The sequence below is a fragment of the Gossypium hirsutum genome, chromosome D08, assembly GCF_007990345.1.
Source record: "Gossypium hirsutum isolate 1008001.06 chromosome D08, Gossypium_hirsutum_v2.1, whole genome shotgun sequence".
NCBI classification, from domain to species: domain Eukaryota; kingdom Viridiplantae; phylum Streptophyta; class Magnoliopsida; order Malvales; family Malvaceae; genus Gossypium; species Gossypium hirsutum.
Window position 1 is genome coordinate 46,406,951 of NC_053444.1, and position 18,211 is coordinate 46,425,161.

Sequence of the window (18,211 nt, forward strand, 5' to 3'; positions counted from 1 at the left end):
TATAATAACATTCAATTTAATCAAAAATATGCATAGAACAGTTCATACGAACTTACCTGGCTAAATTACAGAAATACCAAAGTTTAGGTGCATTTTGATAATTTTCTATTTTCCTCAATTTTCCACCCGATCTTGACCTAAATTAATAATTTCATTCAATATATTAATTTACACAATAAAATATTCATTTCATACAATTGGTCATGTTTTATATTTTTAAAAAATTACCCCTAAAGTTTTACTTTTATTCAATTTAGTCCCTGAGCCCAAAACATGCAAATTAATCTTTTTTACCCAGAATTGAGCTTAGCTGAATGTTCATGGTATCCAAAACAACACATTTATGCAACAATTTCACATTAAATCCTTGTACTTTTATTAATTTAAAAAATTTGTCCCTAATAAAAAATTTTCATCAAAATCACTTAACAAAATACTTTTAAATATAAATTAACATTCCAAATTCATCATCTAACATCAAAAATCACAATATTCATCAATGGAAACCTTCAAAATCTTTGACAATTTCAAAATCGAAGGTACGGGCTAGCTGCACCTAGTTGCAACGATCTCAAAAACATAAAAATTATTAAAAATGGATGAGAAATGGCTTACCATGCATCATCCAAGAAGAACCAAAATTTGAAGCTTCTCCTATGGTGGTTCGGTGAAGAACAAAACAAATTGGGGAAGAAAACTATCATGTTTTCTTTATTTTTTTAACCTTTTATTTATTTATTAATAAAATAACGTATAAAACTTTATAATTAAAAGAAATCAAAGCATCCAACCACCCCCACTATCTTTAGGATGGCTAATTTAGACAATAAGGCCACCTAATTAATATTCTTTACTCAATTAACACTTTTAAACTAACAGCAAATGACTTTTTTTAACTTTTACGATTTAATCCTTTTTTTCTTAATTAACTATCGAAACAATAAAATTTTCCAACGAAACTTTAATACCACATAATTACACTCCATAAATATTTATAAAAATATTTATGGCTCGATTTATAAAAAATGAGATCTCAATACCTCAATTTCTAAAACCACTTGACATTTGGGTCACACCACTTGAACTTAATAAATCGCTTATAAAACAAAAATTACAATATCAAAAACCTTTTTAAAATCAAAATTAACTCGTAAATATTAAATATAATATTTACAAACTTACTCATCGAATTTAGTGGCCCCGAAACCACTGTTTTTGACACTACTGAAAAATGAACTGTTACAGCGCTTGCCGCACCCACGAATACCACGACCACGAGTTTCACAAGTTCTCATCGTATTTTCAGTTTTATCTACATTATAAAATTTTATGCATCAGTTCCAATGTTTATTAGCAGATATTTTATGCTCAAGTTATCAGAATTTTAGAAGTATTTCAGAGGTTTTAGTCTCTAACTAACTCAGTACAGTTTCAAAAAGTACTAACTACAGTGTTTTCTAAATTTAGAGATACTTACAGGATCAGCGCCGGAGACTCGGTGTACTACATACTTACTCAAAATGATCCAAATTATTTGAAAACTAGTTCTTCTTCAAAACACAATTTTGGAACCCAAAATTCACAACCGAAGTTTTGTAACCTAGCTTCGATACCACTAAATGTAAAACCTCAAACTTGGCCTAAACAGTATGACCAAATCCGGGAGTATTACAAAGAAAAGTTATGAACCCGATGGTACTTTAATAAAATAATGTTTAGTTAATTGATAAAACGTCCAAGTTTTATAAAACATATTCATTTATATATATTACTGAAACCGTTACAAGTTGTTTTTTAAAGTTAACCAATTATTTCGCAGCGGAAGTTTGAAAATCCTTTAAAACAAAACCACGCTCGTGTTTCCAAAAAATAACATTTGTTCGCGTAAAATCGGTATTTTGTCAAATTATCGCAGTTTAAAAATCATAACACAATCAACCCAAAAGTTCAAACCAACAGTCCAAAAAGTCCAGAGAGTCCAAAAATTACAAAACCCTCACGAAAACTGAAAATCTCTGTAAAACCATTAATTAATAATAATAGTTCCCACCAAGTGGTCACCGCTGAGCCTCCGTCGCACCAACCTACCTATGTTTGTGGATTACCTGAACAGAACAAACAACATATATGAGTTTTCGTAAACTCAGTGTGTAACCCAACAAAAATAGCCATGCAATATACACAGAATTTTATGTACAGTCAGATACTGATTAGGACCTAGGTCCATAACAAATACAGATATCAAAATCAGATAAACAGAACAGATATACGAATCCTACCCCAATCCTTTACACACCATCTCCGACCATTCCATCACACCATGTGGGGTTAAAAACTCTCACCCATCCCAACACACCATATAGTGTCAATGCGACACATAATAGAATAATATGCAGTCATGCTGCTAGAATATTGGTGAAAGGTCACCGTATAATCACTTTTTCCACATATGCAAATCTCACCCCCAAACACAGATACAGAATTAATAGAATTAACATGCTTAACATGCTCGTATTCATATATCATATATACTCAAATAGAACAGTCAGACATACCTATCAGTGTCTTACTTAGTTCAGACTATCAGAATATCACATCACATGAGTTAGGGTTTGGTTATCCCTTAACCCTACGGTAGGCCCATAGTTGATCGGAACGACCCGTGTGACCCTAGGGGAAAACTTCAGAATCCTAGTCTCACATGCCCGTGTGGCCCACACGGCCTGGCCTAAAACCCACACGCCCGTGTGGCATACTCGTGTAGGCCTACACGCCCATGTGGCATACCCGTATAGGCCCACAAGCCCGTGTGGCATACCTATGTAGGCCCACACGCCCAATCTTGCCTAGCCCGTATGGCCCACACAGCCACACTCACATAGTCGCACAGTCGTGTCTCGCGCACAGCCAGACCTACGACATTCACACGGCCAGCCACAAGATCAGGCACACGCCCGTGTAGCGTCGACAGTTCCTTTTTCGGCTTTCGTCAAATCCTCAATTTTTACTGTTTAGGGTACACATCTGGTTCGATTTCGAAGTACTTCCAAAGGTGATGATCCCAGTACCTATAATCATCAATACTTTAACAAATTATACCACATAAACTCTCAAATTATTAATTCAACATCATCGATATTCTTAACATGTTGAAAAACCCGAACAACCACAGCCACTCAGAATTTGGTAGGCTCACTTACCCTCGAAGACAGCGACCCACAACAATCACTCTATCGGAGAAACACCCACTGACTCGTAATTCTCTCGTAACCGATTATCAAATAACAAAACAAAGGGAAAATGGTCAAAAGAAAACCCTTTAAACACACTACAACACAAACGAAACCCCCAATCTATTCATCAATTTCCATAACCAAAACTTAAATAAAGTCACATGCTTACCAAATCAATAGCAATCGAACTTGCACGATAAGGATTTCCCTAAACCAAACTTGAAATACTTGAACAGGAAAGTAGACGAAGAAAAACAAAAGAAAGAAAACCCAAAGAAAAAGAATGTGAAAAGAACTAATTAATTTTTAGGAGAGAGAGGAAAAATAAAATAAAAAATAATCAAAAAGATTATCCCAACTCCCCATTATCCCACTAACTAACAAATCCTCCCAAAATCGACCCACTATTCTCATCCACTACCACAGATTTCCACTTCCACCGAACCTCTACTATACCATCGAAACACTCACAGGAGCAAAAATTAACATCCACGCTCGCACAAGGATTCGAGCCAATACCTCAAGGCAAGCTAACACCTTACCACTCGAACCAGCAGACTCATTCTTATATAAGTTTACAAACAATATCACATAAGTCTACCTGGTAGGGATAAGGCTAAGATACAAATAAAAAAATTGTCAAAAATGGGACTTGAACCTCAAACCTCATACATACACCCAGAACACTTAACCACTGAAACAAATACACATTTGTTTCAAATTTCACCAAAAACAGACTTAAATTATTCAGGGCGATACATCCTAAGTACTTTTAATCCAATTCAAACTATAGAATTTTTTTTTGCAATGCTTAGAGCTATTCATACTCTCTCCTCACCCCTTAAATAGGAAGGTAAATGCACTTTAGCGTGCTCAAACCCACATCCTCCTACATTGACAATAATGTCGATCTCACCTGAGTTAAAACTAGTTGGCAACTAAACCTGCTCATGGGTCAGACCACTTGTCTAGGCCTGAAGGCCCATCCAAAAAACTGGGAGGGTTTGGACAAGATATGCAGCCCAAAAAATGGGTTTGGGTAAAATTTAAGGCCCGTTTTATATATGGATCGGGCCTTGGGCAATAATTTTTTTGCCTCAACCCGAATATTATGTTTATAAAATAATATTATATTAATTATATATGTTAAATAATATTTATATTATATTAAATTGCTAATCCAATAACAATTAAATCCATTGCTCAATACCTAAAAAAACTTACCCAACTAAATAACCACTCAAAATATAATATTTTAAAATTTATATTTAATACAATAAGATATTTATTTGTGTTTTTAATATAATAAAATATTTATTATATTTATAGTAGTGTTTTTAATATAAATACTTTTTAAATGTATTTTAATGTGTTAAAAAAATTATTTTAACTTCTTTTTACTGCATTTAATGTATTGTATTTTTTAAATTTTAATTTTAAATAAAAATTAATCTAAAATTTAAATATGGATGGGTCGGGTAGGCCCGAGTTTACTTTTCTTAATTCAAGCAGAGCTTGAAAAAAAAATAAGCTCATTTTTCGGGTCGGACCAAGAAATGGGGTTTAAATACCTCTATTGAAAACTATACTTTAAATTTTAAATTGGTCATAAACTTCAAAACACTATAACTGAACATTCAAAGTATCAATATTGAACCAACCAAGTCATTTTGCTAGATTAATCATTAGCTTGGGCGCTGAATGCTAATTGAAATATGATGATAAACATATTTAAAATTTGGTGATCAAATTATAAATACGTGTATATGTACTACATGAACAAATTAGTGCATTTTAAAAAATAATCTTACTAAATTTTATTAACATGTCAACTTTTTACAATACATCAAGTTAAGATGTTCATGCGATAGGTATACATATTTACAATTTGGTCTAAATGTTTGATGTCGGATTTAAAGTAGCATTTATCATGAAGTTGTCTGAAAGACCAAGATTGATACTAAGAGGACTCAATCAAAACGAAGTTTAAAGACTAATTTAAAACCTTAACTATAGTTCGAGGACATAGGTTGAAATTAACCCATAATACAAAAAACACAAGTTACGTAAACCAAAAAAAGCAAGAGCAAAAACCGGGATTAAGAAGTGCCAAGTGGCAGCAAAAGCGTGGTCCGCTATTGAGGAGGTCCGTTTAAACATTCTATATAAACGCTACTTTTAGTGAGAGGGAAAGAGAGGTAATTGGAGAACGGTTTCTTCTTCACTGCTGCGGAATTTTCTTTCTCCTTTTCCACCTCAAAAACAAAATATCCGCAGTAGCGTTTAAGAAGTTTTCTCTTTAAGCTTATATTATTAAAAAAAAAAAAAAGAGAAGAAAAATGGCTCGCTCTTTCTCGAACGTGAAGGTTTTCTCTACATTCGTTGTCGATGGAATATCTAACGCAATCTCAAGGTACCCCATTTATATTTTATTTTAGTTCTATAAAAGAAGTGAGAAAGCGACAGTGATTTAACGGTTTTTGGTTTTGTTTTTTAGACGGGGATACGCTGCAACATCACAAGGAGTAGCGTCAAACGGAGTAAAGGAAGCAGCAAGAAACGCTGCGGTGTTGAAGAAAACAGGGGAAGACATGGCAACAGCAACTAAAGACAAGGTTAACTGGGTTCCGGACCCTGTTACCGGATTCTATAGACCCGAAAACACTGTGAATGAGATCTGCCCCGCTGAACTCAGAGCCACGCTCTTGAAGAAGAACTAAATATACATGCATGCATATGTTACGAGATGAGATTGGTTTCAAATGTTATGTGGTGCAAGCACAGGGAAGATTTTGGTTTTTGGTTTTTTTGTTCAATGGCTGAAATCTCTTCTTTCTTTGTCCTTGGTAAACGAAATGGTAATAAATTGTAGGAATGCCTTTTTATATATATATATAAATTAAGAGTTTTTTTTCATTTAATTTTTATTTTTTCACATTTATTTTGGGTATTTAAGAGTTTATAATCCAAATAAGTAAATAACTTATTTAACAATTCAGATATTATTATAATAAAAAATCATAATTAAAACATATTTAATTAAAAACAATTTAAATATAAATTCATTTAATAGCGATCTATACTTTTAATTTTTACTAAATTGATTTAAATAAAATAATTTAAATAATATTACTTATTGATTAAATTGAATAGTTTAAATGTAATTAGAGATGTATTACTTCAACAGTTTTAATAAAGGTAAAATTTATGTAAATATTTTAAAAGATTAAATTTCAAAAAAAAAATTTTAAAAACGAAAGCGAATATTTGTATAAAATTCCAATTATAATACTAACTACAAAATTAATATAAAATAAAAAAAAATAAGCTTTCATATTAGATAATGATAGAGAAAGTGAATAAAGGTGAGTTTTAAAAAAATAGTATAACAATTACAATAAACTAAATAAATGTGTGATGATGAATGAATCTGATTAAAAAGATCTTCTATCTATTTTTAGTGTCATTCTCATCTGACTATAACTTGAAATTTTCTATTTGAAAAACTATTCCACTATTTTTGAGACACTTTAAACTTACCAATGCTAATAAGTAATAACCTCCCTTTGTTGAATGTTATTTATAATGATAGATTTTAATTGCAATTGGTATATAATTGTAACGCTAATTATTTTAAAACAATATTTATTATTAATAATTAATATCTCACTTGTATAGTTCAAAACAATTAAATATGACTTTAATTGAAAAAATAATACTGAAATATTGAAATATATATATATATATCGAATGAAGATTTTGTAATAAATTAGAACTTAGTGATGAAAATGTAAACATAAACATACATTTGTGTGTTGAAGGGAAGAAAGAGCCAAAAAGGTGTTGACATTCATGAGAAGAATATCATCACAATTAAAACCACAAGTTGCCATCTCTACATATGAATGATATTTTTCGACAATGATGTGTACATTTAAATCTTCCCTTTTAATGGACTTCAAACATTTATGCCCCCTTACCACATATCTGTCATTAAACACCACCACTTGCCAACCCTCCTATTTTCTTTTCCAATATTAGTTTATTCTATATTTATATAAAATTTAAGGATGAATTACACAGGTAGTCACCCAATTATAAATTATTTTTATTTTAGACACCCAAAATAAAAAAAAATTGTAATTTAAATATCCACATTACGTAGTTCGCTCATTTTGATCACAAATGTCAAGATGACGTAACAAATTTAGCCTTCAACTTTTACATATTATATCAATTTAGTCTTAATTTTTTAAAAAAATTAACACTCAAAATTTACAAATGGTCTCAATTTAGTCCTAATTCTAAAAAATTCAAAAATATATATAAAAAGATCATTTGTAAATCTTGAGGGGTTAATTTTTTTTAGATTATGACTAAATTGATATAATATAAAAATTTTGAGGCCTAAATTTATTATTATACCAATTTTTTAACTGCCACTTCAATTTACTGTTTGTGATTTTAATAAGAGTGGCCAAAATAACCGAATTATGCAAGGTGGGTGCTTAAATTGTAACCTTTTTTTTATTTTGAGTGCCTAAAATAAAAATTTTGGATAATTGGATGAATATCTTTATAATGTACCAAAAATGTAATAACTAATATTTGTATGTTGTGTGAAGGGATGTAATCGTTGTAGTTGACATGACAATAACGTATGGTTTGTAATTGTTGCAAATGTTTTTGCACAAAACTAGACTCATAGATTACAGCTTTTGAGAGCTAATGCATAACCCCACCCCAGTTTCTTAATAACTCTTTTAGCCAATATGAAAGTACTTTTAGAAACATTTACAATCGACTAAATGGTGAAATTAGGACAAGTTAAATCTTTTAAAACAATATTTTTAATAAGGATTTTTTAAGTAAGTTTTAAGTGAATTCTAACATATTTAAAATAAAATATATGACAATTGAATAAAATATTTCTTGAAAATAAAAGAATATAATAAAATCATAATTTGAGACATGATATATGACATTTAAAAAGCTCTTATTTGAATACTTTAAAAAAGGTTTGCCTTTTATTTGAGCACTTTGAAAAATTTGACTTTTATTTACGCACTGCTGCAAATGTTAAGCATTTATCTAAGCATTTTGAAAGGTTTGGCCCTTACGTGCGTAATCCCTTAAAGGTTGCGTCTCAATCTAAACATTTAACTTTTACAATTCGGTTGATTTTTGATACCATGATTTATTTACCCTTCAATTTCTTAAAAAAATATTTTAACTTAAAAAAGAGATGAAAATTAAATAAAAGACAAAAATGAATTTTTGAAAAGAAATTGGAAGACTAAATAAAATATTATGCTTTAATTTTCCAACAAACTAACAGAAGTATCTATATAAAAAAAAACAGCTTGAATTCTTTTTCTTTCTTTTTTTTTCCGAGTACGAAACCCTCAAGCATACCGTAGTTATATTAGACTATGAATAAATCTGAAATAAATCCCTTAAAACGCGAGACGAACTTTGTTTTTTCATTCACAAGGGAGCAAATCCTTGTTAGGTGTTACGTATTTACGTCCCTTAACAAAAGAGAAAAAGAAGAGTTCGAATTCAATGGATAATAATTATACCATTTCACGAAAGGGTCACTAGGATCTGGTATGGGATAAGGGAAAGAAGTGAAAAGGTCCCATGGAGTAGGTTGCTTTGGTTCCCGGTTCGTATACCAAAGTGGCTAGCCATACAGGATTGACTTCCTACATCTAGAGAGTGATGGAAGAGGCAAATTGTGCCTTGAGGAGTAGGAAACTTGGGTTGCAAGTTCTCTGAAGTAATTTGGGAAGAAGCTTTTTCAATTGCAAAGGCAGGCTGGAAATTGAGGAGATTAAAAGATAAGGCATTGATGGAAGCAAGTTCTAAACAGAAATAAAAAGTGATAGGTTTGAGACCGATGAGTACTAATATTAGAAGACATGATACGGTAAATAATGGGTTATGTTTAGCTTAAGAGTATACATGGTATTAAAAATAATTATTAGTCATTCCTAATTCATTTATGTAGCAGATTTCTGCTTTCTTCAGGTAATAAAATCATAATAATTATACCATTTCTCAAAAATAACAGCAAGCGAGACCGAATTTATGATTGCAGTTCTTACCAGTTCTCATACAGGTACATTGTTAGCTTTACATACAAATCTTCCAGATTTCAAGAGGCAGTCCAAAGCCAGAACACTGCATTTATTTACAACACCCATCACATATTTGATTTTTTACTTCCAACACAAAGCCGAATTAAAATGCTCCATAGCAAGGAGACCTAATCTGCTTTATTTATATATTATATTGTTCATCCTCGCAATCAACCAGAACCGTGTATGTATACTACCAGTACCCTACGAGCGCAACCAGGGATTAAGCTTTAATCATCACTGGCCAAGGGAACAGATTTTACCTGAAAAAGAACACAAGCATGCTTAAGTTTTATTATAATCCGCAACGAGATTCAGAAGTAGAGTTGCCAACATCAGGCCATTAACTCTAAAAGAGGGAACAAAGTCCACTTACCAATTCACGGAACTTGAGGATGTAGAACATTTCAAGATATCTTCGGGTCTCACGTCTCTCGAGTTTTGAAACGTACTTCCAGAAACCATATACTCCAGCCAATGTCATCAGCCTTTCAGAATAAATTTTCCATGTATACCTGAAGTACAAAAACCTTTGCTTAAGCTCCGCATCGATGGTAGAGAGAATGGAAGTCCAAACTCTAAATGTAAATTAGAAGAAACACGCACCTTTCATAAATCCTCTTAAGCCCTCCATCAGATATTTTAGTCCAGTGGCTTGGGTCCTCCTTGCAACGTTCAAAGAAAGTTGCCAGGAGTTCAGCGGTCTGGTCAGGGTGGTATGGATCAATATGGAACCCTGATATACCATGTTCGATAATCTCTGCAGGACCACCATGCAATGTGGCAAACGTAGGAAGGCCACATGTCATGGCTTCCACCACCGTAAGTCCAAAGGCTTCGTAGAATGCAGGCTGAAAAACGAGAAGGGGTTAATTTATTAGAAATCTCAGGAGGTTGTAACACGATAGAATCGTATTGCTATGGAGCACATACCTGAACAAATATACCCTTTGAGTCAGCTATATAGCGATAGAGCTCACCATTGCGTGCTCGATTTGTTTGGGCTGCTATCCAACGAAATTGACCATCTAATTTATACTCTTTCATAAGGTCATGCATCTTTTCAATTTCTGCTATCTCTTCTCTGTCTTTGGACTTCTTTACATCAATGTAACCAGCAACAACAACGAGGTTTGCTAATTCCCTCAGCTTGTTATTCTTAGCATACAACTCTACCAATCCAGTCATGTTTTTAACTCGATCCAGCCTTGCCATGGAAAAGATTAAGGGCTTTGACCGATCACTCAAAGTACCACTGCACATTGAAGATGAAATTTGCATCACAAACTTGGCAAAACAAGAAACTTTCATCATAGACTTGTGCTGCAAAATTTTGTAACAAGGCAAAATGTCTAGTTTCAATTTGATGTCAACTACTAAGGTTCTTGAAAGTAGATATCAAAATGTAACTTCCTTCTCTTGGCAACCAACATTCTTGATTATATTTAATAAATAGAAAAAAGAGAAAGAAAAAAAAAAGGAAAAAGAATATTTATAAGTGCTTCAGCAAATAAAACATTATGGTAGAACAAGCAGATCAAACTGTTACTAATTCAAAGATTATGCTCTTCTAGACATTAATGTATAAGGTACAACAAATAATGAATGAAGAAACTCACATGTGTTCATCATTCTGCTTAGGATCAAACAACAATTCTTCTATTGAGCCATGCAGTGCCGTCAGTCTCTTTTCCTTTTCAGAGTATGGAAAATAAATGCACATATCTGCCCCGGGAGATACAATATTGAACTTCGGATCAAAAACATCAATGCCATGAACCACTCGATACAGCCCTGGAAGAGTAAAAGCAGTATGGCTCTCATACTGACCAACAGTATTCTTCCTGAAGCCAAAAAAGAAAGAAAAGTGTGACAAGCAATTGATATAAAGTGAAACAACACTTCGCTCATATTTTACCCAAGGGATCCATCTCCTACTATAGGAAAGCAGCTGACTTGAAGTATATTAAGATAAACAATGTTCTTAAAACATATTAAGATAAAATAATGATAATGGCATGTCCATACCAAAATGAACGGTAATAATACTAGTCCAGTAAATAAATAGTATATTCTACAGTAAAAGGAGAGAACTTACGTTCCTGCAATCTCTTGGTATGTGCTGGTGATAATAAAATCAGCATTATTCATGGCTATTAAGTCAGCAGTGAACTGACAAGAGAAGTGATATTTCTCGTCAAACTTTTTCCAATATATATCTGAATCTGGATATTTTGTTTTCTCCAAAGCATGGGCAATGGTACACTGCAAAAAGTGTAATTTACACATTGAAGATTTAGTAACAAAGCTTTCAGCAAAAGTGAAAGGCAAAGAGTGGAGGGGAAAGGGACTTGGGACAGGGGAGGGACAAACCTGTGTGACACCCATTTTGTAAGCCAACAAAGATGCAACCAGGTTTCCGTCACTGTAGTTTCCTATAATAAAATCTGGAATACCCTGCAACTCTGCTGCAATTTCACTTGCTACGTCCTGATTAGATATACAAATAGGAAAGCAAGTTATGACAGAAGATTAAGAAAGAAAGAAAGATAGAACCTATAGAGAAGTACATAGAAAACGTCCTCCTAAATTTGTTGTGATTGTTGAAAATTTTCTCTTCAAAAAAAAAAAATCAATAGCCTTTGAAACTTTGAAAGGGAAAATGATTTACCTCCGCATAAGTCTCCAGAAAAGGCCATACATCAAACCTTGATATCCATTTACGAAGAACTCCATGTTCTGACCTAAAAGGAACTCGCAGAATATGAGTATGCTCTGTCCCACTGACTCTTTCCAGCCGCTGATTGCAATTAGTTCCCTTCGCATCAGGTATTAACCTGGTCACCTTGAACAACAAGGAAAAATGTGTCAAATTTACATAGGCAAAATATAAGTGTTGAAAACAAAATAAAGCAATCCGGCATCTAGTCAGTATACTTACAATAAGAATTCTGGGAGTAATATCAAGTCCTTGCCTCTTTATCCTTAGAAGCATTTCATTCTCTAAGGCTCGCACTTGGTCCAGTATATAAACAACCTACACATTAAATAAGAAAAATGGAGATCTTAAATGAAGATAGTTACATATACATTATCCTACACGTTAAATATCAGATTCACTACAAACCTGACCACCAGTGTCGGGCAAACCTAATACATTTGCTTGCCCAAAGTATCCATGTGGAGACAGAATGACAACATTAAACACCATAGGCACTCTCCCAAGGAATGTCTCTAATATAGAGGGATCAGGAGCCTGAAGGATGTCCAAGAGAAGATGCATCGTCTCCAGAACATGAGCTGCAGTATCTCCCCATCCTCTCTCAAAACCCATTCCTTGTAATCTGCATTCATAAAACAAGGAAAAACAGACAGAGATGTCAACAACTTTATTGCTCTGCCACTACCAATATGCTGATAGACTCCTTGAAACAAATCTATATGTATGTATTTAATCTATATACAAATAGAACAGAAATAGAAACTCACTCGTATTCAAACTCAGAATATGGTGCATCAGATGAAAGCTTAGCAAGATGATCTTCTGCCTTAGCCAGAGCAGCTTGAAGTCGGGGTATACTCTGTATCCGATCATTCAACATCAATGCCTACAGAGAAAGCTTCATTAGTTTATCTTGTTATGAGAATTTCATCACAAAATAGATACTCCCACATATGCCTTTCCAAAGCTGTAAATGCGTCACCACACATAAAACAAGGCAAAATTTTCTTTTCCTAAAATCTAAAGGAACATAACACATAACTAGTGAAGTTGCAACTATGGTAAGGGGTTTAAAGGAAACCCCTCTGATGATTACTTACATGCCCTTTATATTTGTGGGCTCTCAGGAAATTAAGTAAAGGCTCCAAAGAATCTTTGTTACGGAACATGTTTGAAGACAGGTGACGGTTGAGGAATTGAACGCCATTGCCAATGGATGAAGAGCGGTTGGGCCGAGGAAAGGATGCATTGAATGGCTCAAAATCAAGCTCAAGCACAAAATGGTTGTCCTCCCTACGCAATGTGTAAAAAGAAAAATCTCAATGAGTTATGAGGTAGGACATACATAACCAAGTACTTTGAATCTATTGACTTCAAAGAAACAATAAACGCAACTTACAAAGAACAGAAAATAAGCTTACCCCACATCTGCAAGTGCTTCTTTGAAGCGAAGATATTCGGACACATCCAGTTGCTCCACGCTGAGTTCGTGAACATTGACTCGTACGTATTCCCAAACACCAGGTCTTGGGCGAATTGCTATAGCCACGTATGGAGGCAGAATTATGGCCTCCTGTAGTTATTAAAAAAGAAAAAAGAAAAACCCAACAATTTAGTATATTAAATACAATAACATAATCGAGACCGTACATATTCCATTTGGCAGACGTTAAAAGCTTACCTAGTACAAAGGCTGAAAGTTAGGCGTGAAAATTAAATAGCATTACTACTAAACTTCAGTTTACGTACACTCCTTTAAAGACGCAGCATCGAGGTAAGGAAAGAACATAAAACACATCCAGAAATTCATTTGTAAATTGAATTAGAGTAAATTCAGGAAAACAGAATCTTAAAAATAAAAAAATTAAAAAAAAAACCTAAAAGTTCAACTGAAACTAAATAGTACAAAAATATTTTAGCTGAAAAAACAATTAAGCATTTAAAAAGTATTAGATACTTTATTTACTGCCTCATGAATCACGGACGAAAATTAAATAAACATCTAAAAAAGTCGTTTATCCTTTTTAATATATAAAAGCTAACAATATCTTAAAAATTAATACGATAATTAAGGGGGGAAATGACCTGTGCAGATTTAAGGACTTCGCTAAAGGGACCATCACTTAGCTTCTCTCTAGCTTTGTCGTCGCCTACAACATTTTCCAGTTCATCGATCAAAGTATGCGGTTGCAGTATTCCTTTTCCCTGCGCCACGTACCTTCAAAATTCCACAACCCTAAACTTCAGTAACATATCTTCCTTTCCTTTCCTTTTACTTTTCATCGTTTTCCCATAAACCAAATAGAGACTACAAAATTTAAAATTCGGAAAAGAAAATAGAACAAGGTGATAGGAACTGTAAAATCGCGGAAGAGCGCACCTGGAGAGAAGAGCAACGAGCTCGTTACGATGAGCAGAAAGCGTGTCCTCCACGCGGTCCCTCATGCTAGGACTTCGACCGAGCTTAGGATTCGCCATCGTTAAACTTCGTATCTACTCTGTTACTGCTGTTGAAGTGAACTACTATTGATTGGAAAGAAAAAAAAGTGAAAAAGAGTTTTTATGAGAAATCGGTGAGTTTGAGTGAGCTTTGAGGCAATCGCTGCGGTTACATATATAATAATATAGATCAGCGCAGTGAGGGGATGACGGACGCAGCTAATGGTTTTACTCTTTGTTCATTGGATTTGCGACACGTTGAAATCATTTGTACTGAAGGCGAAAGTCCAAGTTGCCGCATCATGATGTTGAAACAAAATTGGATAATTTGATTATTTAGTCCCTCAATTATTCAGATGTTTGATTTTTGCCATTTTTATTGGTAAGAATGTAATAGAACGAATAATTATTTGATGCCAAATTGGATAGAAGAGAAGGTTCATTTCCCTTACGTTTCTTCAAAAACAACGTAAGATAATAAAAGTAAGACAAATTGACTCCACTAAAATATATTAAAATTGTGCTTGAAATTAGGAGCCTATAGGATATTTGTAAATTCTAGAATCTATAAATTTACTTAAAAATTTGACACATTAATTACAAAATATATAAAATTTTATTTAATGTGGGATTTAAATACACCATCTTTGACGATTAAAACTATGCTTTTATTATCAAAGCTAATTCTCATGATTTTTAAAATTAAATCAAATAATTAATAATAAAATTTAATATAGTATTTAAATCATTAATAATGAATTTAAATATGTTTAAAAATAATTTATCAAAAAATATATCCCATTTAACATCTTATTCTATTAAATCTCATATAGCTTCTCTTCAGTCTTATTCTTTTGTGAACAAAAAGATAGAGTCATCAAAATTTTTAGATTTACAATTATCCCTTTTATTATTTGATCAATTCAATTAGTTAATTTTTTATAACAAAAACAATAATATTTATATAATTAAAATAAATATTATGATATATTATATAATGTAAAATTGTATACATACATGTTTAATGGCATATAATATATTAATTGTTATATAATTAAATTATGAATGTAAAATAATTATTATAACATTATGATATTACAATGTGCATATTTCTATTAACGAAATGCAATCTAAACCTTAAATATGTAATTAATTGTATATAGGCTAGGATCCTCTTACATCAACTAGACTCACTCCTACATAAAAAAAAAACTTTTTTACGAACCAATCTTAATTTCAAATAAACCACTCTTTTTCGTTTGTTTCTCTTTTCTTACATTCTTTATTAGTAGAGGGGATCCTTGAGAAAGATTTTTTACCAATTCGGTAGAATTTGACATATGGCGATGTTATTTCTAGTTGACATGCCAAATAAAATTTGATATGTAACCTTATATACAATTATGCTATCATAATATACATAACTAATATACCTTAATTATATATTGTATATATTATAGTATACCATAAAATTAAGAGTAAACTATCAAAATAGTCACTTTTGTTTATCATAGGCTATCTTTTAGTCACTTATGTCTAAAATGTTACGTTTTAGTCACTTACGTTAATGTGTTGTAACATTTTAGTCACTGAACCGTTAATTGTTGTTAATGGTGTAATGGTAAGCTGACGTGACACAGTAAATCATCATTTCAAACAAAAATTCTACGTTAAATTATACAATTGGCCCCCATAATTTTTTTCGTTTTGAGCAATTTAATTTTTTTTCTTTTATGTTCTTTTAACTTTCATTTTTTTTCTTTATTTTTCATTCTTTTCTACTTCTTCTATTTTCCTCCCTTCTCCATCTATTTTAATATAATTTTTTTATGTTTTCTATTTGTTAAAACTAAAGAGGAAGAAGAAAAGGAAAATAAAGAAGTAAAAATTAAAAATTAAATTGTTCAAAAAATTAAAAGTATAGGGACTAGTTTTAACAAATGGAAAATAAAGAACATTAATTTAAAACAAAGGGAGAAGGGAGGAAAACAAAGGGAGAAGCAGAAGAGAATGGAAAATAAAGAAAAAAAGAAAGTTAAAAGAACATAAAAGAAAAAAATGCTCAAAACGAAAAAATATGGGGACCAATTGTATAATTTAACTTAAAATTTTTGTTTGAAATGACGATTTAACGTGTCACGTCAGCTTATCGTTACACGTTAACGACAATTAACGACTCAGTGATTAAAAAGTTACAACACGTTTACGTAAGTGACTAAAATGTAATTTGAGGTAAACAAAAGTGACTATTTTAATAGTTTACCCAAAAATTAATTATATGTTTAAGGTTTAGGTTACACATCATTAATAGAAGAATGCACATTGTAATGTCATATTGTTATAATAATTATTAAACATTCCCAGTTTAATTATATAACAATTGATATATATTATATGTCCTTAAAAGTATATGTATACTATTTTTATAATATAATATGTACTATGTCACATTACAAAATAAATTCATATTATAATATTTATTTTAAATTACATAAATATTAGTTAATTTTTGTTTAAAATGATTTAATTAATTGAGTTAATCAAATAATAAAAGAGATAATAATAAATTTGGAAATTTTGATGATTTTAAATCTCATTTCTGATAAATTTTTAAATTTGTTATAATTATTTGTAATTATTATATTTAATTTTATTATTAATTAAATATTTAATTTTAAAAAATATTTTTATTGATATTTATATATTATTTAAAAGAATATCTTCTGCCATGTTATTAATTGGACCTACTGATTTTAAAATCAATTAAAATGTTTAAAATTAATTTAAGAAACTAGACACTAGAGAAACCATTGAAGGCCAACTGATTTGCTAAAAAACAAAGCCCACGCCTTTGCAAATTCATAAAAAATGGTGAACTTTAAAAAGGTGGTCCAATGATGTTCTATTGTCTACTTCTTTTTATTATTTGTCCCACCATATCCTTATCCATTATAGATAAAGTTAAAGTAAGATCATTTTTAGTCTTAAATAATTAACTCATATTGAATATAATAATAATAACATAAATTAGCTACTCCAATAATTATTGCTAATCTTTGTTGGACATCACATGATGGCTCTTCTTTTAACTTTTACCTGGACTCTTCTTTTAAATTTTAATTAGATAGGTTAATTATTCGAGCTATTCGTCTATGTTCAAATATTTACTCGAAATTTGAGAAGGTTTGGATAAAAATATTAGGTTCGGAAAATAGATTTGGATAAAAAATTAGTCCCGTTTAAAATATGGGTCGAGTTCGTGCTTGAACATTCAATACTCAATCCCGGCCTGGCCCAACCCGTTTAAAGTTTATAATACTTAATATTATGTAATTTTTATATATTATGTAATTTAAGACACATTAAAAAATAAACATATACTAAATATATAATATTACTCTAATGTAAACATTAAAATAATATTAACATGACCATATATAAAATTTCAATAAATAAAAAAGGTATAAGATTATTAAATATTTTTTAAAAATAAATTTAAAAAATAATATGGGCGAGCCTAAAATGAGTTTGGTTTAGTGTTTTGTAAATATGAGCGAGTTTGGATAAAATTTTAGGTACAGATTTTGGGCAGGGCCAAACTTGGAAAAGCATAAAGTATGTTAATATAATGCTTAAGTCCAACTCAACCCATGAGCACCTCTATGGTACCCTTC

The 18,211-nt window shown here is 31.5% G+C and overlaps 2 protein-coding genes across 2 annotated transcripts; one reads left to right on the forward strand and one right to left on the reverse strand.

The window, feature by feature from the left end:
• Nucleotides 1–5,418: 5,418 nt before the first annotated feature.
• Nucleotides 5,419–6,149, forward strand: LOC107918199 (protein SENESCENCE-ASSOCIATED GENE 21, mitochondrial). The gene is made up of 2 exons (XM_016847735.2): nt 5,419–5,646; nt 5,731–6,149. Exons 1-2 carry the CDS (start codon nt 5,573–5,575, stop codon nt 5,951–5,953), a joined length of 297 nt encoding a protein of 98 aa, XP_016703224.1. The 5' UTR covers nt 5,419–5,572; the 3' UTR covers nt 5,954–6,149.
• Nucleotides 6,150–9,587: 3,438 nt separating this feature from the next.
• Nucleotides 9,588–14,587, reverse strand: LOC107910106 (sucrose synthase 2). Its single transcript, NM_001327032.1, is given in 15 exon segments — nt 9,588–9,639; nt 9,753–9,891; nt 9,983–10,227; nt 10,310–10,631; nt 10,996–11,220; nt 11,475–11,641; nt 11,750–11,866; nt 12,048–12,221; nt 12,318–12,413; nt 12,504–12,720; nt 12,866–12,984; nt 13,199–13,391; nt 13,520–13,671; nt 14,184–14,316; nt 14,479–14,587. Coding segments are annotated over 15 exon segments (2,430 nt in total). The 5' UTR covers nt 14,577–14,587; the 3' UTR covers nt 9,588–9,606.
• Between the last annotated feature and the right edge of the window lie 3,624 nt (nt 14,588–18,211).